Source organism: Gymnoscopelus microlampas, assembly GCF_963454915.1.
Source record: "Gymnoscopelus microlampas genome assembly, chromosome: 17".
NCBI lineage: Eukaryota > Metazoa > Chordata > Actinopteri > Myctophiformes > Myctophidae > Gymnoscopelus > Gymnoscopelus microlampas.
Genome location: NC_139954.1, coordinates 23,937,249 through 23,961,482, shown reverse-complemented (window position 1 = coordinate 23,961,482; position 24,234 = coordinate 23,937,249). Strand labels below are relative to the sequence as shown.

The window sequence follows — 24,234 nt, the reverse complement described above, 5'->3', positions numbered from 1 at the left end:
CATGATTTAGTCAATACACAATGTTCTGAGTCGTTATATCCAATCTATTCAGTTTAATGAAAAAACAGGAACTTTGCACTTGATGCATGTATGCCTCTGACAATTTCAGCACCCCAACTCTAAACGCCTTCCAGGGTCCCTAGAGAGAGAAGGGTCAGAAAATATTACAAGCCCTCTATTGTGTTGTCGCTTGTGCTGCCACCGCAAGGCAATCAAATTAGTGTAAAGAGAGACCTTAAAAAGAGCCTAAAACTCTGATGGGTTACCACCTCGTTCTTTCAGGAGACCTTGGGTAATGTCAGGGAAATAATGACAACAAACTACTGCAGGACACAGTTGTTGAAAATCTATCTGCATGTTAAGAAATTGGTCAATAGAGGAAATTCAGTTTAACAGTGTTTTAACAAATTTACCACTACTAATCATCCGATGCAGACACTATAGTAAGATATATATATATATGCTGTTTATTGTATAAAAGAGCATGGCTAAAACATCTGAAGAATCCTTTTGTAGTCTTATAATGTGTGAAGCTGCATGATTCCCAATCTTCACAGAAGCTCATGATGTTTGTAACTATGGGACTAAAAACCCACCACTTATGACAGATTGTTGTTAAATGTGAGAGGTTGTCTTAACGTTGAGTTAAGGATGTGGGTATACAGTAGGTTGCTGGGCAGTGAAGTCAGACTGCTGACAGGACAATGAAAGGTTGGCATTTTCTCCTGTTCACTCATGAAAAGGAATCTATTTTGTTCATTACCCAGGTGTCCACCTCCCACAAAACAGAAAATCCCTTCCTGAATGGCTGCTGCAACACATTGGATAGGGCTGAATAGTTGTGTTAACAAGAGGTGTCAGCCACCGTAGCGCTATGCAGAGGTGTCCTTAGATGTGATGGCCGCATTCCGCTTAAAGCCTAATTTATACATTGTGGTATATCGATGGTGTATAAATTAAGCTTTTGCTTGTCATTGTCCATAAAAAAGCACTGAATGCCTGTGATAGGACAAGGTATTGCTGTAAGAGTCCTCTGGCAGAAAGGCATTTTCTCCTCTTAGCCGGCAGTGAAAAGGTCTCAGGGCACCTAATGCCACTGCCCAGCAGAGTGGCTTTCCGAAGAGACTGCCCTGAGCTATACACCGAGGGAAAAAACACATCCAGTGCCTGTATTTGCCCTCGGTAAGACCTCCTGAAATCTCCCGTGGGTGGCCACGCTTGTGTGGTCACACACACACATTGAAGTAGAGGATCACAAACATACTGTAGCGAATACACATAAGGGCACACTCACAGCAGTACACACACACACACACACACACACACACACACACACACACACACACACACACACACACACAGTACACACAGATGTGGGCTCAGGTGGATGTGATTGTTCACCTCCTAAGGGATTTCTTAGAATGAAATCTGGGGTGATGGCTGTCTACACAATAAAGTGATAATGTTGATGCCATATGACTCTAGGGCCTGGCCGCACGCACGCACACACGCACACAAACACACACGTGGATGCACACACAGACACTTACAGTACACAGACACACATATAGACAAAGACACAGACACACGCATGAATGTGCACTCGCACACACAGATGCAGTGCGCACGCACACACACACACACACACACACACACACACACACACACACACACACACACACACACACACATACACATACACATACACATACACATACACACACACACACACACCAAAATAAAAATCACTGTCAGCCCTCAACAGTTGCAATATGTTTTCAGTGTAAATGTCCTTATGAGGTCCCAGGTGTTGTTTTATTGAAATTAATTTCACTTCACAGCCTTTTCTTTTCACCATACCGTGGTCTACATTCTCAAACCACATTGTCCCTCAGCACTAAATCATACAAATTGAACTGGTTGATGCTGAACACACTGACCCGAGCATTTTTTCCCACGGTGGTGATTCATCGAGATATGTAATGTTAGCTGATTTTCCTATCATGTCTGCTGGAAGGTGCAGCAGAGCCCTGTGGATGTTATTTCCCTCACCAAGGACCCAGAGAGGGTGCTGTTGGGTTCATTATGCGAGCCAAGCAGTCACAGATTAATTCTGCTGCCTATAATTGGATAGCCTATATCTCTGAGCAGGGCAGGGCGCATTCAATACTCTACACTACACTACAGTATGTGCACTGAATGTTTGGCTGCAAGATTTGCCCAATGCCCATGAAAACACACTGAGGTCATAAAGTGTCATAAAGAGTTCTGGTTAGTGTTTTACACCACCTCAGTGCTAACACGATAAAAACAATGCACATTGAAATATCCATAGTACATTAGCCACTTAAGCCTTATATACTATGTACGATGAATAGCAAAAATAATTACTGAATGCTGTTTTTGAAAAGTGTGAAATATTAAGTATTTAATTTTGTTTGTTTAAAAAAAGAAAAGAAAAATGCCTATAATGACTTGCCCAATATAGGGATGCCATGGTTCATATGGCTAAGAGAATGCCTATTGATTTGTCAATCTTGCACAAGCTAATTTTGTTTATTTCCTGCTTCAGTTGTCACTCTTGACTCTGTGAGATGTTTTCTAATCTGTGTCCTCAAACCTCCCCACCCCTCTTTCTCCCTCTCTTTCTTTCCCTCCCTCTCATTCCATTTACAGATCCCCAGCTCAAGGGTATAGTGACCAGGTTATATTGCAGGCAGGGATACTACTTGCAAATGAACCCCGATGGCTCTCTTGATGGGACCAAGGATGACAGCAGTAATTCCTGTGAGTAACCTGGCAAGGTCTTGCTCAGCCTCCTGCATTCCATTCAGTGTGTGACAGCTGTGGCTTCCTCTATACATTATGAATCAGCGACATTGCAGTACACAGCCAGGGCTGTATCTGAAATCACTCACTCATTCACTACACCCTACTACAGTATATAGGAAGTTATAGAGGACTATGGTGAACTTGTGGGAAATTAGAGTAGAAGACACTACTCAGGTAGCCGTTAATGACATCATTGCTATCAGATCAACATTGGTATTTTTCTTTCAGTAATGCATGATGGTGTATAGGGTTTGCCCTACTTTTATGATGGATGGTGGGATAAGATGGGTCCATTATAGAGGGTATAATAATGATCAGTATACTTTCGGACACCACTACAAAATGTGTAATCACTATATACTGTAGTGCACTATTTAGTTACACAGCCAAGGCTTGTCAGTGTCAAAAACGTTTTTTTTTAAAAAAGGTACCTATTTGAAGAACTACAATTTGCATCTTGAATCCATTGTCAATTGATTTTAGAGCTCTTGGCGACAGACAGTCTTGTTAAAGGACACCTACAGCCCATTCCAAATGTCCAAATCTCTCAAAAGAAAAGTGTACCACAAAACAGTAGGCTTATTGTGGAGAATAGGATATTATTAGCCTGCTCTGGTACTGCTCTGCAAGTGCTTGAGGCTAGCTGATTAATTTAATTTCAGTCCATGGTGCTAACGCTAACTCAACCCTGTCTCAAATTCTCCAGATGAGGACATGACACGTGTCACATCCGATGGGCTGCTTAAAACAAGTATAAAACAGAGTATTTTACACTAATGCTATCTTTATGAGTATTCACATACTGTTTGATATCATGCACTTTATATTTACATTAATATTAGACCTACTCTTCAGGTACTTGGCTAAAGAAACCTCTAATTAGGGCTGGACAAAACCTAATATCATGTTTTATCTTATTGTTTTTACCAAATACCTCGATATAGATGATGATAATAGGTGATGATAGTATTTGTCTCTGCAAGGCCAAAGGCGTGGCTGAGACTATATTTTCGCCCCCGTCTGTACGTCCGTCCTTGTGTGTGCGTGTGATGTGTCTGCCCGTCAGATTTTTCGGATTCCACTCCGATTGACTACGATTGGCTTTCAAAGTTTGCTGGAGGGGCCCGTTTTGCACGACATGCTACAAGCACCATTGGACCGATTGGCGGGAAACTTTGCACTCACACTCCCAGTAGGCCAAGGAAGAATCTCGACCCAATTTGTATATATTTTTTTCAAATCTGCCAGTTACAGCGCCACTATGAGACAGAGTTTAGCTAAACATTTTTTTTGTTACTACTTTGTTACTACTTTTGTTACTTCTCCTACAAAAACGATTTTGTATTTTTTTCAAGATGTATAAGTTAGATTTTTCAGATCCCATTCCAAGTGGCTATGACCAAAGTTTGCGGGCCCTGGGTCTGTAACCCGGCCTGGCGGAGACCAGTGCTCCAAGGAGCACACTTTTCTAGTTTATTTTCCTTTTCCCCCTAAAACTTTCAAAAATAGGGAAAATAGCAGATTTACAAGCTCACAATGCGTCACATTGTCGCAAATTGTTGCATCATCGCTTCATCATCTAGTCTCGTATCACAATATTGATATAATATTGATATATTGCCCAACCCTACCTGTAAACTATAAAGCCAAAAGCAACGGTTACACAATGTATTTTACAACTCACCTCCTTTGTAGTAAAAAACTAAGAAAGAACAGGGCCTTAAGCTATTACTCTCATCTTTTGCTTGGGCTACAAATAGGCCAACACAAGGCTCAGAGTTAATTAGGTCTGCCACACACATACACATACTGTACACTTAATGTCACAACCTGGCTAGCTCTGTTATTCCTCGCTAGTACAAACAATAGCCATTACCTACCTGTAACAGGCCCAAGGAGTTTTCTACAAAAACAAAGGGGCTATTAAATCTGCCATGCACCAGCGGTGGCCCCAATTACAGCCCAGCTACCTTCCAGGTAGCTCGGTGTATTCCAGCGTATGCTAGGCTTGTCACGTTCACCAGCCATGCAGCAATTCATCTCACAAGATTACCAGGCGACAGCTAGCGTTATCTATGTTCTGTGATGCGTTAATGATGGGCAGTTTACATTTATTTGATGAATTGCACTATATTGTTTTGTGCATCGCCTCTGATGGCCTATTCATTGTCTGTTCTATTTATTGCAATATGTTTGGTGATATTTGCATGCGTGTGTGCCTGTGTGTTTGTTCTTGTGTGTTTGTCTTGCAGCTTTGTTCAACCTTATTCCTGTGGGCCTCAGAGTTGTCGCCATTCAGTCCGTGAAGACAGGGTTATACATCGCCATGAACGGGGAGGGCCATCTGTACACATCAGTAAGCATTATAATTTTATTCCGTCATTTCTATTATACAGTATTCTATTCTATTCTATTCTATTCTATTCTATTCTATTCTATTCTATGGAAAATATATTCTTTTAAATAACTTTCAGTGAAGGTTTAAAATCCCATTATGCAACAAGCCATGCATGTAGATTTATATTAAACAGATCAAATGGCCCCAGTTTGTCATCTTTTCATTCCAAAAGGAAAATATATATTAATAATAATTTATATATTAATAGTAGATCCTCATTTAAAATACATCAGGAAAAAGACACACCCGTACCTGTACCCGTCTTCTGGTCTACTAAAGGATACATCAAATGGCAATTTGTCATAGCAGAGTAATCATACCTTACCCAAGCCCATGTTAAAACATCTTTAATATTCAGTAGCACTTCTTTCCTATACCCTGCTAATTCTTAACCACTAACTAAACCCTATATACTTCGTTAACCAGGGCTCCCCGGGGGTTTGTATTAGACCAAATCACTTCACTGAAAATAGCTGATCTCCAAGCTCACAATGCATCACAATGATGACGCAGTGTGAGATTGTATAGGCTATTTTCACAGAATTTGCGCCTATTTTCACCGCACCCACGGATTTGTAAAACAATCAGAATTGTAGCCAGTCGTATTGACTACCCTTCTGCAAAAGAAACTAGCCGTCTGCAGGCCAGACAGCCACCAAGGTGATAAGACCACACAGGGGCGGCTAGTGCTCCCCAGCCCTGGCACTCCACTCTGTCCACTTCCGATTTAGCTAAATCAATCAGCATGATGACCATTCCAACAATCAGTGCTGCTCTCTCTCTCCAGATAGGAGTATCCATCAGCATCACTGTCACTTAATCCTTCGCTCCTGTTCCCCATGTTCTGGCTCCTTGCACAGCCAGCAGAGTGGGAATTACTATTCCACCTTCCTTGCTCCAGTCATTACCTCGTCAGGAGGATGGGAGCAGCGCTCCTCCTCCTGCCGCACGCCTGTATTCCAAATGGAGTACCTCAAGGCTTAATCACCGCTTCACTAAAGCCGTGAAATGAATTTCATTTGAAGGGGGATTGACCTAGAATTCTATGGATTTTTGTTATGGAAATACACAGTAGGGATTGGGAATTAATATACATAATGGAAACATCCGTGCTGCATCACAATGAGTGGGGTTTAACAGCTGTGCATGCTTCAAGACCTCAACACGTATTTGGTTGCTACAGTATCGATCCCATACAGAGAATCTCGAACTATGGGGCGAGACCTCAAGCGGGGTCGCAGGAAAATGGCAGTGGGGTCGCGCATTGACAACCGAGAAAGAGAACAATTTATTCTGCCAATCAAGTCTGTTGTATTTGTTTTTGAAGAGCATAGTGTGTGAATGCAATTTCTTAGTTTCTTTGTTATTACGGTTCTGGCACCTGATATAGCTATACTTTCCAAATGTGTGCAGAAACATAAGACATACAATTTGTAGGAATCACTAAGAATCGTAAAAGTATTTTGTAATAAATATTCCTATTCAAGGCTACCAATATGGTTTATTTTTAAATATGCTTTATATCAACTTTGAAATTGCACTATAAATCAAATTTTCATTTTCAGAAGTAACTGTCAGCAATGTTCATACCGAATTGCAACAAATAATTGTATAAATCATAATGATATCCTACAGTGTACCGCTCTTATCCTGGTCGAAGCAGTTGAGAGATGTTGATGCTTTTAATCCATTCAATCAAGGAACGCATCTGTGTCATTTTAGATTTTAGCCATAACCATTATTTTATACTTATGGCTATTTAAAAAAAACATTTTTGCAAATCTTTGATATTTATATTTTTAAAGTGAACATTTGTAACTCAAATCTTTGCTTCTGGGGTTGGTCCCTGGAACTAAATATTTTGAGTCTGCGGCCAAATACATTTGAGAACCACTGGTATTATAACAAGTAAGACGCGCGAACGCTGGAAGCGAACGCAGCCCTAATTTTTTTTTTGTCTTTTTGAAGTTGTTATATTGTGTATTTACGGACTTGGAATCCGTGTTATTTCACCGTGATGGGGAGAGCGTAGAGAGAAAGTGACGTGACTGCCTCTGCCTCGTATTGAAGTTAATGGGGGGGGGGATATGGTTCTCCTATGTTTCGGAGTTCCTAGTCATCTATGCACGGAATTGCTGTTTGTCAAGCCGTGCTGCCAATGAGAGTGCGAGTCACATGGGGGCGCAGCTATACACAGGCAGTGCACACAGAGAGACAGAGACACTCACAACCCGGGCACGGTGTCATAGTAAGCTGCACTTGGGCGTTCGCAACAACATAAGTAAAAAAAGAAAAAAAAGAAAAACTGTTAGGATTTAGAAGACATTTGTAGAATCCCCAGAAGCAAAGATTTGAGTTAAAAATGTTCGCTTTAAAAAATAAATTAAATCAAAGCTTTGCACAAATGTTCACAATTATTCAAAAAAATTGCAAGCCCGTAGACCAGCACTCGGTGCCGCGCTATGAGCTTGTATATCTGCATCTGTGTCAATCTGCATCTTGTATATCTGCATCTGTGTCAATCTAAAATGACACAGATGCTTTCCCGGATTGAATGGATTAACACATTGACCGCCAGAGGTTAATCTCATAATGTACTCACCAGTGCCTACGTTTTATTGTTGTTTTTTGTTTTTTTCACGTCGCCATATACCTTGTTAAAATCCTTAAAGGGATTGTAGGGAACATTAAGCCTAAATGTATAAAATATTTATATATATATATTTTGCATTTTCTCCCCTCTATCAGCCACTATATAATGATGCTGGGGTGTTTTCCTGCGTTGAAACACAGTTCTCTTTCTGAAATCCGTATTTTCCCTACTGTTTATGTTTATGTTACGTTTGTCCGGGTCGTAAATTAACGCACGCATGTGTGCGTCCGTCCGTGCCCGTGTGAACTTTTTACTTTCGGTTTTAAAACGCTCTCATTCTTCTTGGTGTAGGGCTGGTGTAGCTCCCAGGATCACTTAGGAAATTGGCACCGGGTGAAAAAATGGGTTACAAAAATCGCAGAACTGCTGGAGGGGCGGTGTTTGACAACAGTTTTTTTCTTTGATTATGTCTGAACTCGCCTACAATCCCTTTAAAATTGAGCTGTGCACTGTTTGTAAACATCGCAGACATCTGCCTGCTTCTACCACTGAAGAACGCGTGTCAAACGGTGCCTCCATGTTGTAGTTAGAACGGTTTATGTTAAACAGTGATCGCCGAGGAGAAGAAAACAACAAGGAGAAAAATAAGTTTCAGTTTCGTCATTAGAACGAGGGCTGACGGCATCGGCAAAACCGGAATCCCAAATAAGGGCTTTCCGGTGGTGTTACAATGAAATGGTCCGTGTAGAAAATTGAAAAAAGTATTTTCTTTTCGAAAAAAAGGAAAAAGCACCACGGCCCGTAGGCTACGGGATCGGCGCTTTACAGTTAGATTTATCGGCCCATAAGCTACGGGCCAGGCGGGTAGAGTGTTAAGGTCTCTCTTGGCTGGCTCAAAGTAGACCTGTTTGCTCCACACAGTTTGACAGCTATATTTCTCTACTCATATCCCTGCTCTTCGATTCACCCAGCTCTCCCGCTCCATTTGTACCTTATTTCCATGGTAATGTAGGCTTTCATCAGACCCCAGCCCACCCACTAGCAGGTCTGGCCGTGATCTTGAGTGTGTGCACGCAAATTACGCCGGTAATGGTAGACTCTGCGAGTTCACTCCTCTGCATCCTCCTCCGTCTCCTCTTCCTCTTCTTGCTCCTTTATATTTTCTGTCCTGTCCACCCGTGAATGCAGGGTACATGCAGTTCCTCCCATTACCCGCCCTCGCTTCCTTTCTGAGCGGGGGAACCCTTGGACGACCTTTTCTACCCATTAGCTGTATTTGATTACAGTGCACTTACATGTTCAGAGAATGCCTTAGAAGATAGTGCTAAAGTGCAGGAACATGGCGTTTTGAGCAGGTGAGCAGGGACAAGGAACAGATTGAGGAATGCTGCCAGTCACAGTTCTGACAAATTTGGTGCTCTATAGGTCTGTGATCTCAACCTTTTTCATTTCAAGGACCCCCAGTTTTATGTGGATTAGGTCACGGACCCCCATTTGATATAATATTTAAAAAAGATCTCTGGGACCCCAATCTGCACTGTGAAATCCAGTGTTATTGTACAAATGGAACCAATTTGTACACTCTCTGAGTTACAGTGTAGACCCGTAAGGGTCCATTTGGTTACTAACTATCAATGATTTAGCTGGGGACCCCCTGGAACCCCTTCAAGGACCTCTGGGGTCCACATTGAGAACCAGTACCCTTGTTGACAGACTAATCTGACTAATCTATTGCTGCTACATCATCATCATATAAGTGCATGCTGTACTGATGAAAAAAAATACATAAAAACTACTGTAAATGATCCCCCATTGCTAAATTATACCCTGATCAAAAACATAAACTGTTGTTCAAAGTGCAGCTACAATAAGATACATTTCATTTGAGTTTTTACCTGCACAACATCTAGTGCCTCAAATGTATGGGCCAACATTCTGACGAAAACGCCAAATTGAGTGCCTGAGTACAAGATGCCAGAAACCTCTTTCTCAGTAGCAATTTTCTGTCCTATAGGTTTATCTCAGGTCGTTTCATTAATTTGAATGAATGCAATAAAGTGTTATTCTTTCCCAATAATGAATCAAGTCTTTTAATGCGATGCTGATAATGAGTGCCATTCCATTTCGTAACAGACATGACGAATGAAAGGGAGAGTGCAAGCCTTTCAGAAAGGAGATGGGAAGCCCATTCAAGGCCTCTGGTAGTGCATCATATTCTTTTGTGCGAGGAACCCCAGGCGTGGCGTGGGCCGCCCAGTGACAGAGATAGCATCAAAGTCACTGTGCATTCGGGCACAAAGGACTTGCCATGGAATAAAGGAGAGTTCAGTCATCGCAGCCTTTTCAATCCACAGCTATTGTATCTGGACCAATAAACTCCTGGCTAATTTCTCCTCTCTGCACTTCCTTGGGATGAGGCATTTCTCCTGAATAGTAAAAGGAGGAGGTGGGGGGGTTACCCACGTAGAACTGTAGTGGAAGCAGGATTCTGGCTCTCTCCAGATAACTGTAACAGAACTTCTTATGCAAACAGCAGCACTAGATAAATAGGGGGGGGGGGGAGAAAAACATGAACGTCCTCATTATCTTCCAGAGACGACGGTATCATAGTACCAATGACCCTAAGGCATTGTGCCATTGTTTGGTTTTGTTACTCATGATGAAATGTTGGCACTACAGAATGCAATTCACCATGCTAAGGAGGTTGTTGTGGGTTTTTTCTCTGCTAATATGCCCAGCTACACTGTAAAATCCTCTGTGTAAATGTATCCTTTTGTAACTCTGTGAGTGTACAAATGGAACCAAATGGACCCTAACTAATTTGTAACTCTTAAGGTCATTACACAGCGGCGATTATGCGAATATACGCAAAATTCGGACTCGTTACGAATAATTAAAAGACGCTTTTTCGCTTCGCTTTTTCGCTCCATGGAAGCTTGCATTGACTTTATAAGGTTTTTAAAAAAACGTATTATTCGAATGAAAAATTCGCCCCCGGTGTGTAAGGGGCTTTAGAGTGTACAAATGGACCGTCCCATTTGTACATTCTCAGAGTGAAATGAGCACCGCGGCATCTGCGACACGTTGTGGGCTTATAGGTCTGCTATTCTCGCCCGTTCTCGGTGCACAACACCAGCACGCGAAATTCGGCTCAAAGGACTTTCACGGTTGTGTGGTTTTCTTTTGAACCATGCTCCTCATTGGACTCCTGAGCCCTCATCGGCGTCTCTTAAGCAAACAGCGTATTACTCTACTGTCGAAGCAAGGGGGCGCCCCCGCCCTCTTTCTTCTACAATAGAAGAGTTAGGACGTCACATTCTAATACAACCAAAATACCCAACTTTGGCACCGGCCTCAGTGGCGCACCTCGCTAATCACTAGACTCCCAACCCACTACCACTGGTAGGCTGGGTTCGACTCCGGCTTGGGGTGAAACTTTTTCAGTCATCCGCGGACTTCTTTTTTTCGCCGATAAAGTATAGTTTTGGACCATGGCGGAGGCGCGCCGACACAGCAGACCTCGAGGCTGAGGAGTTGCGCCCGAGCGCCTCCAGGCGCGAGTGCCCGCAACGACCAGCCGATGGTCTGCTAGTCGACTCAGCGCCGTCCGAGTTATGTACCGATAGGGACAGAATCGTAAATATTTTTGGTGGGGACTGCGTTTGCTCCACTGACTGCGTTTGCCCCAACTGCCACTCAAAGTGACTACTGGCCAATCACAGTGCGTCTCAACTTCCGGGTACACCCGCACCCCCCGCCCCCTTGCTTCGACAGTAGAGTAATACGCTGTTCGCGTCTCTTAACCACTTAAACCCTATGGCCCTGAGTCCACCAAGATGTTTTTTCCTGAGTGCAGCGCAGCTTGGCGTTGAGCTGGGCATTTATCTTGAGCTCGCGTGTGCACGCGCATCGCTTTTCCCTGCCTGGCAAAAGCTGAAATATTTTCAACTCGGGCACTTGGAAGCGCTTTTCAGCCGAGAAAAAAAGCCCAGTGGACACGGGGTCTTTAAACTGTACATCATTGACCGCTGCCTCCCAGGATTCAATCCTCGGCCCCCTCCTTTTTACCCTCTACACCAAATCTATTTGCCGAAAATAGCCGATCTACATGCTCAATGCGTCGCAGCACGACACATTGTGAGCTTGTAGATTGGCTATTTTTGCCAAATATTTTTCTCCTCTATTTCGCTTGAATGTTTGCCTATTATGAGATGCCCAGAATAGGGATGCTATAGGGTTCAAGTGGTTAAGGAAGGCTTTTTTTAATTGGCGCCCACACTTGTTAATACTTCCATTTAAAAATGACTTGCCACGTCAATTGATTGGCCTTTTTTTTAAATAAATTAATCCTTTGAGAGGACCAATCTGGGTCTGGCGGCGTGGCTTCAGCTTTGTCTTAAAGTGCTGCATCATTGGGCAACTGTTTCTTCTTCAGGCTGCTTCAGGCTAAATGGAAGCTGCATGGTGACTTATGTACAACCCCTTCTTCAAATGGCATCAATATGAAAAATGGGCAGGAGGCAGTGGCAACGCAAGGGGGTGAATAAAAGGAACCCCTGCAGATTATACAGGAGACATCAAGTGCGACGGAAGGATTCTTTTGAAGCCAGGATTCCCTGGGTGTTTGATATTTTCCACACCAACCTTTTTTTGTATTCATCACTCCACTCTTAGTGGCCGATTTTCTGATGCTGCTCTCAAAAGTTCTGCTTATTACAGTCACCCTCCCATGGATTGCTTTTGTTCCCGTGCTTTCATCTTCAGCACTCTTGACAAAGACAAGGCATTTTCTACCGGGGAGTTTTCTGCCATCCTGGGAGGGTCTGTCAAAGACCCTATCTAAAAAAAGAGATAAAGGGGAAAAAAAGCCCTTTCAAAGTGCGATCGGAAAAGATTAGCGTATTTACTAAAAGGCATCAACCGTCAATCTGTCCCTGCATTGTCCTGAAGATGTCTTGTACTCCTGTATCCAGTTTCGTAGATAGGCATCTGACTTCACTGAACATTGCCCTCAAGCTGATCTGCAAGCCTGGATAGAGCATAGAGGGCATCACATACCATGAAAACAAAGTACGATAGTCATGCAAGCTATCGTACATGCAGCAACTGAAAACGTAGCTATCATAGTCGGGGAGTAAATATATGTAGATTAAAACAGAGTTGTGGCTCCCTCTTCACAGTCTAACACTTGTACCACGTCCCTTTCATAGTGGAAAAAAGTGTGTGTGTGTGTGTGTGTCAGTTGGAGCAGAGTTGGAATGGATGCTCAAAATCACATCCTCAAATTCTCAGGTTTCCCATAATTACTCAGCTGCTTTCCCCTCCAGAGGACACCCAGACTTTGTTAGGTGGTGACGGTGGTGGCGGGGGGGGGGGGGGGGGGGCTCATTATTTCTAAGCACCACTCTCTCCTGCCTCTAATGTAGTGTTGGTGTCAGGCGGGGCAATGGCCGGAGGGGCTGGAATGAGACCAGCTTCATGCATTAATGAATAACAAGGTCGGAGGTAGGCGTCGGTGCTGCTGGATTGTTGAACCGATGGCCGGGGCCAAGAGGAGCTAAGAATAGACAAGCCGCCCCTGGTCCTCAGCCACGTTAAACCCCGTTGTCGTTATTAATGGGCAGCTTGGCTACTGTTACACTGCAGACTGTTAACAAAAAATCCTGCATTTTAGAAGTGGTACACATTTAGTAGTGGTGGATTTTTATGATGCCGCCCTCACTATTCAGTGGTTCTTATTTTCAAGTTGGCTCTTAACATAATGAGTGCCTGCTCGTCATTGGCTGTAACATAATCAGTGGCAGTTGTCAGAGTGGTCTCGCATATATCCAGGGATTCCGAGATCTTTTGGACTGTGACGACCGGAGCAAGGGTTCTTCTCGCGTCTCCACCTACACTCCGGCACAGAAGTTACTCACCATGAAGTGGGGAGTCCCTCTCTGATACAGCAGCTTCTAGTCTCTCTGTGCCTGCTGCATTTGGCTTCATTGCCAGATCATGGCTCTCTGAACATTAATAATACACAGCGCCAGGTGATCTGTCCTCTGTCTCTCCGCTGGTCAACAGCTTAAGGTCTATTAATTTCACATCCCCCCTTTGTTCCTCCTTCATTCTTTTAGTCCCCTGTTTATTCAATGTAATTACAGGCGTTAGGGGGAGAGGTGCGCACAGCTGTTTTCTGAATCACTGGTTTACGAGACACATATTTATGACATATACTGTATATTACACAGTATGGCAGTGTTGCAAGAGGCTAGGCTGCATGGGAGAAATATAAGGACATGGGGAAGTGTGATTGATGAAGAAAGCAGAGGGATACGGTCCCTCTGCGCACTTTGTTCTGCACCCTGCCATGAGCTTGCCATGCTCACGCAGCATCCGTTGATGTCTTTGTTGCATTTAAAACAGCAGATGTTGTTCTCCTTCTCCATTTTCTCCCTAATTTAGTTGTTGCCAATTCCCCATGTGTAATTCCAAACCCCTCCTCACTATTAGCCTGGGGTGGGCTTGTAGGCTTGTGGTAGGCTACCAATTTCCTCCTCCGCTACACATGGAGCTGCCAGCTGCTTCTTTTCACCTGACAGCGTGGAGTTTCACCAGGAGAAAGTAAGGCATGAAGAGGACGTTCACACCGTCTCCCCCAGACCCCTTCCTTGCCAAACAGGCGCCCTCCGTGCAATTAGCAGGGTTCACTACTGTGGTGATGAGGACACGATCCCTTCCTCTGATCACTTTCCTGCCATCTGTGTTCTGCGTTCATCGTAGAGACTTGGCCACTGCCGGGGATCGAACCTGGGACTGTTTTATCAAGACAGTTGCATACCATGCTTGTGTATGCACATTTCTTCACGGAGCCTTTCATGCTATGGGCTGTGGAATTTGTATACATAAACATTTTTCGGTGAATGGATTTGAATGGATTTGAATGGATTCCGTGAAGCACTCATCCCTAGGTCTTTGTGCATTGGCTCACTTCTGGAGACCACTAATCTCTCACCCAGTGAACTGACCTGCCACCCAGTGGTGTGTTCTGTTTTTTTATGATTATTCCCTCCCACACACACGGCACGTGGGCGCCCACATGCACGCACACGGGTGGTAGCCGAATGAAATAACCGCTCTATTGTTAAGTAGTTAATGTGTGAATTACTTCAAAACTCCAATGGCCAGTGGTCATTATCACCTCAAGACAATTAGCCACACATAAGCCTTCACCTCAGACGGCACATTATCACATGAAAAAGGCTATTTGAACTGAAGTTTACATTCTTGCTGCCCCCAGCCCCTCCTCCTGCGTATCAGATACGGTTCCTTGGACGGTTTCTGGATGGCTACGCTTGGCTACGAAATCTTTCTGCAGGTCACACTACGTATATAGCGTAACACGGTAGAACACACCACTGCTGCCACCACCACGGCCATCAGCCAGCCATCTGTCAACGAGCATTCATGCTGAGCCCCACCCATGTAGCACTCTTATCTCTATGAAGATGGGTCAGCAAAACACACACACGCACACACACACACACACACACACACACACACACACAAACATTGTTTTCAGGGATGGTATGGAGGCTCTGGAGCTGCCTATAAATTATGTGCCGCTGACAGATAATGAGAAAGCAGGAGACTGGAAAGAGCCGTGCATCGATCGGCTGGAAGCAGCTGAATTAGGGGAGAGAACGAGTGAGGGGGGAACTCCGAGGTGTGTTTGCCAGGGAAAGCCCTGCGTTGGTCAATATAATCAGTGTAGCATGCAGACAGTATCTGCACACAGCCACTCCACCCCCTCCCCCTTCCCACCACCACTATCACCATTTGACTAGAGTGCCTTTTGTTCAGGAACATTCCCCATTTTGAGAAATGTAAAAGATGAGAGCATATGCATCGTATCGTATGCATTATTTGTATTCACTGTAGCTATTAATGTAGCCATTACTATAACTATTACTAATAGCTATAACTACTACGGAAGTGCAATCATTGTCTCCGCCAGGCCGAAGGCATGGCGAGAGAGTATGTTTTACCCTCCGTCCGTCCGTCCGTCCGTGTGTCCGTCCGTGTGTGTGTGTGTCCCTCCTGTCTGTGTGTTACCAGCTAATCTCCGGCACCGTTGGCCCGTTCGCTCCGAAACTGTGCACACACACTCCCTGGATGCCAATTCAGAACCTCTGCCCCAATGTTTTCACATGGGCCTGTTATAGCGCCACCAGGAGGCCGATTTGTGCATTTTTACATTACTCCTACAGATTTTATCCAAACGTCATGCAAATCGGTACACAGTATCTCTATAGTCATGTGATCAACACGGATCTGTCCGATTTCCCATATTCCATCCTCATTGCCTATGGTTGGCTTCCAAAGTTTGCAGGATAGGTCCGTTTTGAACAAAAAGCCTCAAACTATGCACGCAGCTTGCGATTTACGTGAAATTTCACACTCACATTCCCACTAGGCCGAGGAAGAAATGCCACCCTTTTCACATTGGCCTGTTATAGCGCCACCAGCAGGTCTAATTTAGCAAAACACATTTTTGGAACAAAATGCCTCAAACCATGAATGCAGTGTCTGATTGCCATGAAAGACCTAAGAATAAATGGCACCCTTTTCACATTGGCCTATTATAGCGCCACCAGGAGGCCAGAATAACGTACCTGACCTGGCGGAGACCTGTGCTCCGAGGAGCACTTTTTCTAGTTTATTTTATTTTCCCTGCAGTGAAATGGGTTTTCTTTTATTTTTCATCAGTCTCTACAGCGTCGCACCCTTTTGCCTTTTTGGCAATCCTTATTCAAGAGCATGTCTGATCCTCATCGTTGTAAGGCAAGGCAAGCTTATTTGTAAAGCAACTTTTATCTATGGGGTACCCCCAGGGGTCTATGCAGGGTCAGACATAGAGGCACTTAGTCCCTAATGCCAAATTTATGCTGTGACGTGTTGTGAGCTTTTAGAGTGGGAATTTTCAGTGCGAGACACCATTGTGTGAAGAAGTATATACAGTATGGAGCTTAATGCACACAGTGCCTTCTACAAAAGTTTTCAACCTCACTGCCAAATAAACAATTTCACTGGTTAACAATGAATACATTAATATGTTTCTATATATTATATTTTGAACTTACAAAATGAATACTTGAATTATTACGAAGTTAATTGAGTTTCTTTTTTTTTTTTACATATTTTAACATATTTTAACAATCACAGATTTCAATAACATACTGTTTTAGAGACTTGAAACCTGGGGCAACATAATGACCAGACTTTTGCAAAATAAGTAAAAGATTACGTTATAGCAAAGCAGATATGTGGAAAAGTACAACACATTGTTTCAGTCTCTATACCATATGGAACCATATAATCTACTAACAGATATTTATTGATCCATAACATTATGCTTATTTAATATTGGGTTGCTGTGGACAATTAATTCAGGTAACATTTTGACTTTAAAGTTTTCTTGAAAAATAAAATAGAATATCCATATATGGACAATATATACCATATAAAGCCCAATTATATCAGAATAGTGAAATTACAAACACTGCTAATTCTTCTCCAGTGTTGACTTTGTGGACTACCAACACCAAGGGTACTATGTTGTACATGTACATAAGAAATTAAACATTCACTGTTTTTTGTCTACCTTCTCTAACAGACAAGTTCACAAAATGTAATGTTAAAAATGCAAAACATTATTTAAGAAACGTAACGGACGCCCCTAGATCTGTTATTTTCACAGAATGTTTGCCTATTATGTCCAGGATAGTGACAGCAGGGTTCAAGGCAATTCAAAGTGCTTTCAAAGTAGGAGAGACCAGGCAACTCAACGCCGGATAGATTATCGATCCACATCTTCTCCCTGTGATTACCTTTTAAAGGACAATCTTTAGAGAGGCTCATTTCCATATGTGAGTCCTGAATCTATTCAGACAGGCTCCTCTGTGGTGTTGCCGACCTATTGCATTTTTGCCAATACCACTCTGATGAGTACGACGGAATGGGGAAATGTGTCTCTTTGCTGGATATCACCAAGAGTGTGAGCTCTGTGCTTGTGGAGAGGAGGTAGTTTAGTTTCTGTGTGCTATTTCTCCCCAATGCACAACACGTGGCTATAATGGCTTACTGATCAGTTCTACAGAAGGTGGTGCGTTTGGCTGATGTATATGTACGACAGCAGATGCTTGAGGAGAGCAAAAAGGATTATGAAAGACAGGCAACACCCCGGAAAAACAGACCGCTTGTGTGACAATGCAGACTGGCACGCGTTTGAGGTGTCCCAATGCTCGGGGCTCTAGGCTCAAGAAATGAAGCATCGCGGTGACACTTGAATGGACCACAAAGTTTAATGGCTGCATTGCTATGATTCTGGAAAGCTGGGTGTCCCCGTCCTTCCACCCACCTGCAAATTCAAATATCTTTCTGGGCACCCATAATCCACAATCAAAACCAACATTTATTTTAACCCATCAAACCAAACACCCCTCCTCCTCCAAGATTGCCAGCACTGCAGAGGAGGCACAGGTGACCCACAATCAATTGAACATTCCACAGTTTCAATAAATAAGCATGTTTAAAATATTTGCAGTCATTCAACAATGCATGTACCAATGATAAAACATTCAACATTGATGCTACTAAAACAGTCACCTCCAAACCGGCAAAATGGTCCTCATTTAATAGGAAGCAGCTGTGTAGCTTGTGTGTTTGAAGTGTCCCAGGCTGCCCTGTGCCAGCATTCATGTAGGTAGGTTATGGGAGTCATACACGCCTCTGCTGTAATCAGCTGTCAGTCTGCTGATTGCTTTCAATCAGCCACACTTTTCTACACACCAATCACACCTCATTCCCTCAACAAGGTGGTCTGTTTAAATACGGCTCCCTCCTACATTGGATCTCTGCTTTTCAATTGCTGCCACACACTGCCGCTGCTGGCAAAGCTTGCCTCCACACCACCCAAGCCTCCACCGTTTAAACTGAAATTCAATGTTTTATGTTCTATGGCTTTAATGTTAAACTGCATTCAAGTTTGCATGACTCAAGCTAATCTGATTAAATGTCTTGCTATGGGCTCTTGTATACCTGTGGGGGGTTTTGCATAGCGTTCCCTGATTTTGCTTAGTATGCTGCTAAGCAACAATTAGGGAACATCTTAAAAGTGGAGTCATTAACGCCAAGTTGAACTGTATTCCATTTGTTGCAATAAATGACAGCTGACTAAACAGCTTTTTCCGCTCTCTTTTAAAGAGAGAAAAACTAAATAAACTAGAAAAGTGTAAGTCAGTCATAGCCAATTAGAATGGAACTAGACCTGTGCCCGTCGGGCACCGGCCTACTCAGGAATGACGCAAGTGAAACAATGCAAATAGGGAATGCATGCACCCGCTGTGCATGCACCCGCTGTAACAGTCTGTCTGTGACTCTTTTTATACCCATATATAGGCATATGGGGGGCATCAGCGGATCGGGAGTCCGTGTACAGTGGTAAATGTCTTGAGAAGTAATCAAATGGCTGGTGTGGAGAATTGGACAGGTGTGGGGAATTTGCCAAATTAAGCTTAGGCTGCTGGGGTTGCCATGGCAATCAATTGGCTCATTTGGGCCACAGGCAGAGCCTTTTCTGGCGGTTCTGGACAACCGCCCTATCCGGCAGACTTGATGCCGGGCACTGCACTCCCTCTGGTCGTCTGTGACGTGTGTGGCAAATTTGAAGTCGGGCGGTTGAACGGTTCTCGAGATATGTGGATTACAGACATACAGATTCGGTGCATTTATAGTAAGATATGTAAAATATGAGTCATACATCTTGATCACATGATCTCCAAAGATAATGTGTACTGAGTTGCGTGAGTCAAAATCTGTAGGCTACTCTACAACTCTATAATCTGACTGTATGGGGTCCCCAGAGATTAACTGTGTGTGTGTGTGTGTGTGTGTGTGTGTGTGTGTGTGTGTGTGTGTGTGTGTGTGTGTGTGTGTGTGTGTGTGTGTGTGTGTGTGTGTGTGTGTGTGTGTGTTTGAGAGAGAGAGACACTGACTGAACACATTACTGCCTAATAAAGACAGAGGGAGACAGGAAAGTGATTGGTTGCACATTATCTGTGTGCTTGGGCTTTCTATAAGCCTGTGTTTGTATATTTTAGGTCATTCAAGCGTGGGTGCCATCATTGTTATTTCCCCTTCAGTATACAGTGCAGCTATCAGAGCAGACATGCAGCACGTTCTTTGTATTAATGACCCTAAATGCTGGCCTAATTGCTTTCCCAGTGTGTAAATGTCAAGAGCCATGCAAAGTACAAATGACGCACTTGTGCTTCTTGCCTCGAGTGCAATGTAATGTGCAAATGAGCAGCGTTGGGACATTGGCTTGTAAAGCTACAAGTAGTCCTCAGAAACTCTGTGTCCAAACAGTAATTGGACGTGTAAACCGGAACACACAGGACCGTTCCCTTGCTACTGGCATCTATTATTCATTCCTCAAACCAAAATGGAATGAAAATGCCTGGAAATATCGGGGACACAAGGAGATGTCTTGAGAGAAAGGGGAATTCCTGCCATGACATATTCCCAGTCAACAGATGTACTGGTATTCTCTATCAAACCGCCTTTTTGGAAAGATGTGGCACTCAAACTCACTTTTGTTGGATGTACGTGGAAACAAATATAGCATGGCATGTGAAACATCCAACAAAGGCTGCATACATTTAAATATTCCAAACAGCCCAGTCTTAGATTGTTGTTTCTGTGCCCATTGGGATTTTAGTCCAGACCTTGTCACCGGGGGGGGGGGGGGGGATGAAGGATGGAGGCTTGTCTTGGTGTGACAGGAAAGCCTTTGGTGTCTCACCCCATCTGCCTTGCAGCTGTAATACCACCACCACCCCCCCCCCCTTTTCTTTTGCTCCATATGAATCCCCATGTGCCCTTTTCTGTCTCATCCGCCCCTGGAAATGAAAGTAACATTTTATCAAGCTTCACCCCTGCAGTTGTAAAAATCAATAGAGTGAGAGCTCTCTCAGAGAGGTTGTGAATCATGAAAATTCATTCTCTTCAATCTTCACTAAGCGCGCTAGCTCCCCGAATCTCCTGTCTCTCTGGCTACCTTTCCACACCCAGAGTCAACACAACGGCTACTGAAGGAGCACTAGGCACCGCCATTTCAGCGATGTGTGTGTGTGTGTGTGTGTGTGTGTGTGTGTGTGTGTGTGTGTGTGTGTGTGTGTGTGTGTGTGTGTGTGTGTGTGTGTGTGTGTGTGTGTGTGTGTGTGTGTGTGTGTGTGTGTGTGCGCAAGAGTGTGGCGGTGGGAGAGAGTGAGATACTAGAGGGCGGTTGTTAGCGCATGTGTGCAGACATAGCTAATATTTACATATGCATGTGTTGCTGGTACAACATAATTTAGGGAATACAACATTCCAATAAGCATTGCCTGTGCACACAGTAAGCAAAACTTTGAAACGCCAGTTGCACTGATAGTTCCTGTTATGTTCTGTATTTAATCACACATCCAGCAGGCGCATACAGTACTGTCAGGCTCATATTTTATATGGCAAAAGTATTCTTCATCTCTGGTAAAGGATGGATTTGACCTGTAAATCATGGGTTTGTGCTGTCTCGTGGTTTCAAAGAAGTTGTACTACACAGTGATGTAAAGTAACTAAGTACATTTACTCAAGTACAATTTCGAGATATTTTTACTTTTCTGGTTTTCAGTACTTTTACTTCTACTCCACTTCATCTCAGATCCAAATATTGTACTTTCACTCCACTACAATTATTTGAAAACTTAAGTTACTAGTTACTTTGTAGAATTTGAATATTATTACAAAACATACATTAACCACTTCAACCCTATATACATTTTGTCCATTTGAAAATAGCCGATCTACAAGCTCACAATGCGTCGCATCGTAGATCTGCTACTTTCAAAAGATTTTTATACAATTTATACATTTGAAAATAGCCGATCTACAAGCTCACAATGCGTCGCATCGTAGATCTGCTACTTTCAAAAGATTTTTATACAATTTATACATTTGAAAACAGAAATGGGACATTCTGCATAATGATTACTTTCTACTTTTGGTACTTTAAGTACATTTTGATACCAATACATTTGTACTTTTACTCAATTCCGGACTTTTACTTGTAACAGAGTATTTCTACATTGCAGTATTGAATCTTTTACTGAGGTAAAGAACTACTTTTTCCACCACTGGACTACTACAGATTCACTATGGAGGCCTAGGGGTCAGGAGGAGTTGTTGTTGTGCTCATAGTTACACCCACACACTAACTTCTGCTGGCTGGAGAAACACTTACTCAGGCTTACAGTACATGCAGGCAAGCACACACACGTGGATGGATGACTTTTTGCACATCCACAAACACACCCACATATCCCTGCAAGTAAACACACACACACACACACACACACACACACACACACACACACACACACACACACACACACACACACACACACACACACTATTTTCCATTTTCAAACGGCCAGTAAAGTAATGATGATCACATGCATAGTGGATGAACATGAAGTCTATTCTGCTTTCCCCTCTGTCCCTTCAGTGTGGGACCATTATGAAGCAAACAATACAGTATCTGCAGCAGGAGTCAAGTGACTTCTATTTTATGGGGCGGTGTAACCGCCCCCTATAAGTGAGGTTTGGACACTGACCAATCCTGCACCGTGATTGGCCAATAGTCTACAACGCAGTCTACAACGCTAACCCTTCCACAGTCAATGCAAATCTATACTTTTGCAAAGTCAGCCAATCACATTACAGCTAGTGTCATCACCACTAGCTGTAATGTGATTGGCTGACTTTGCAAATTCAGGACTGTGATTGGCTAGCAAAACACATGACACATGTGCAGCCCTATGAATAGCAGTATGGACTTAAAAAAAAACGTGTTTTTTTTAAAGTCAATTACTTCCATCACTGTGATGACCACTGTGACCACACCGCCCACTTCACACTGGGTGTGATTTTTTTAATTTAGAGTAGCCAATCCTTTTTTTCTCCCTAATTTAGTCGTTATGCCAATTAATTCCTCCCCACACTGTTGTATCCTGACTCACCTGCCAGTGAGGAGCCCCCACTGGGAGGACGTAGGGCCTTCTACTTCTGCCGCCCAACACTCCCTGCTGACACGTGCCACCACAGCCTGTAGGAATACATGCAGTGACAATTATCACTCCCCGAACACGAACTCCGTGGTGTTAGGCAGGGACTTTACCACTGTGCCACCCGAGGGCCCTCAAGTGACTTTTGTTCCAAATTTAAATATCCTTGATGTTAAATGCAAAAAATATGATTAATCGCAGAAATTCATCATTTGATAGTGCCATTTAAAATAGACGCAAACAAACAAACAAACACACTGTGCTGATTCAGGAAGGAACGTTATTACTTTATGGTTCACATATAAAAAAGCAGTTCCTAACTGTAATAAGTGGCTTTATTTACCGTACAAATGCCTAGAATGAAAAGCCACATCAGTCCACTAATAATGACTGCTGAGAAAGAAATATCAAGGAGATGTTTTTTATCTGTGGAATATGAAAATGGCAGTAGAATTCAACTGAAATCGCACCACACAAATGAGCGCTTCATATCGTTATCATCTACAGGCGTCTCTGCCAAGCTATCGATAAAAAGCTCCCCATCTGGTTGTTCTGATAAAGACAGATTATGCCTATCGGAAGCCGGTGCAAAGAGCATCAGCCAGTGTGACAGGATCGCAATCAGCCACCGGTGATAAGCAATGGTATTCCTCCTATATCATCTCCAGATCAGATAATAGCCTATGGTAGGACAATTGCCCCTCACAGCACCCGACAAACAATTGATCAAAGCCAAACAGTGACTGGCATTGTACTGTAGTGTATCGTCGCTTCACTTCACTTCATCTAAAAAAGAAAAAAAGAAGAAAGAAATTGTTCGGGTGACTGGTTTTTGGCTCATGCTAGAACGGCCGGCTGATTGGCAGGCCGCTGTGTTTCTTTTCTGGCTGACCGGCTGAATGTCTGAGCATTTCAACTGTAACTGTGCCATGTTTCCTCTCTGTTGCCTCAGAGAGAGCGATGGACTTTTGGGGAAGCCTCTGCTGTCATTCCATCATATCATATAATGCAGATACAGAGAGTGTTGTGTGCTTTGGCTTTGGCTACAAGTCAACACAGCTTCAAGAAAGGAGAGAAAGAATTTTGCTGTATCCAAATCTGTACTGGATAATTTACCTATTAGTAGTGAGTGATCGCAAACTTCAACTCAGTTTATTAGGAGAGGGGGTGGAGAACATTCTAGGTGTACTGAATGGATTACTACAGATTAACCAAAGTCCATTGCAGCTGTAGCTTACTGTACATCTGGATTTGTGCAGATGTACTTC

At 43.3% G+C, this 24,234-nt stretch overlaps 1 protein-coding gene across 3 annotated transcripts in view; it reads left to right on the top strand.

Moving 5' to 3' along the window:
- fgf14 (fibroblast growth factor 14) overlaps window positions 1–24,234 on the top strand; it is a gene marked incomplete at its 5' end in the record, with an annotated part of 137,273 nt that overhangs the window by 93,834 nt on the left and 19,205 nt on the right. For all 3 annotated transcript variants that reach the window (XM_084084626.1, XM_084084628.1, XM_084084627.1), the window contains 2 exons: window positions 2,677–2,787; window positions 5,085–5,188. In XM_084084626.1, the coding sequence (XP_083940752.1) occupies window positions 2,677–2,787; window positions 5,085–5,188 (215 nt within the window). The remainder of the gene's footprint in view (window positions 1–2,676; window positions 2,788–5,084; window positions 5,189–24,234) is intronic.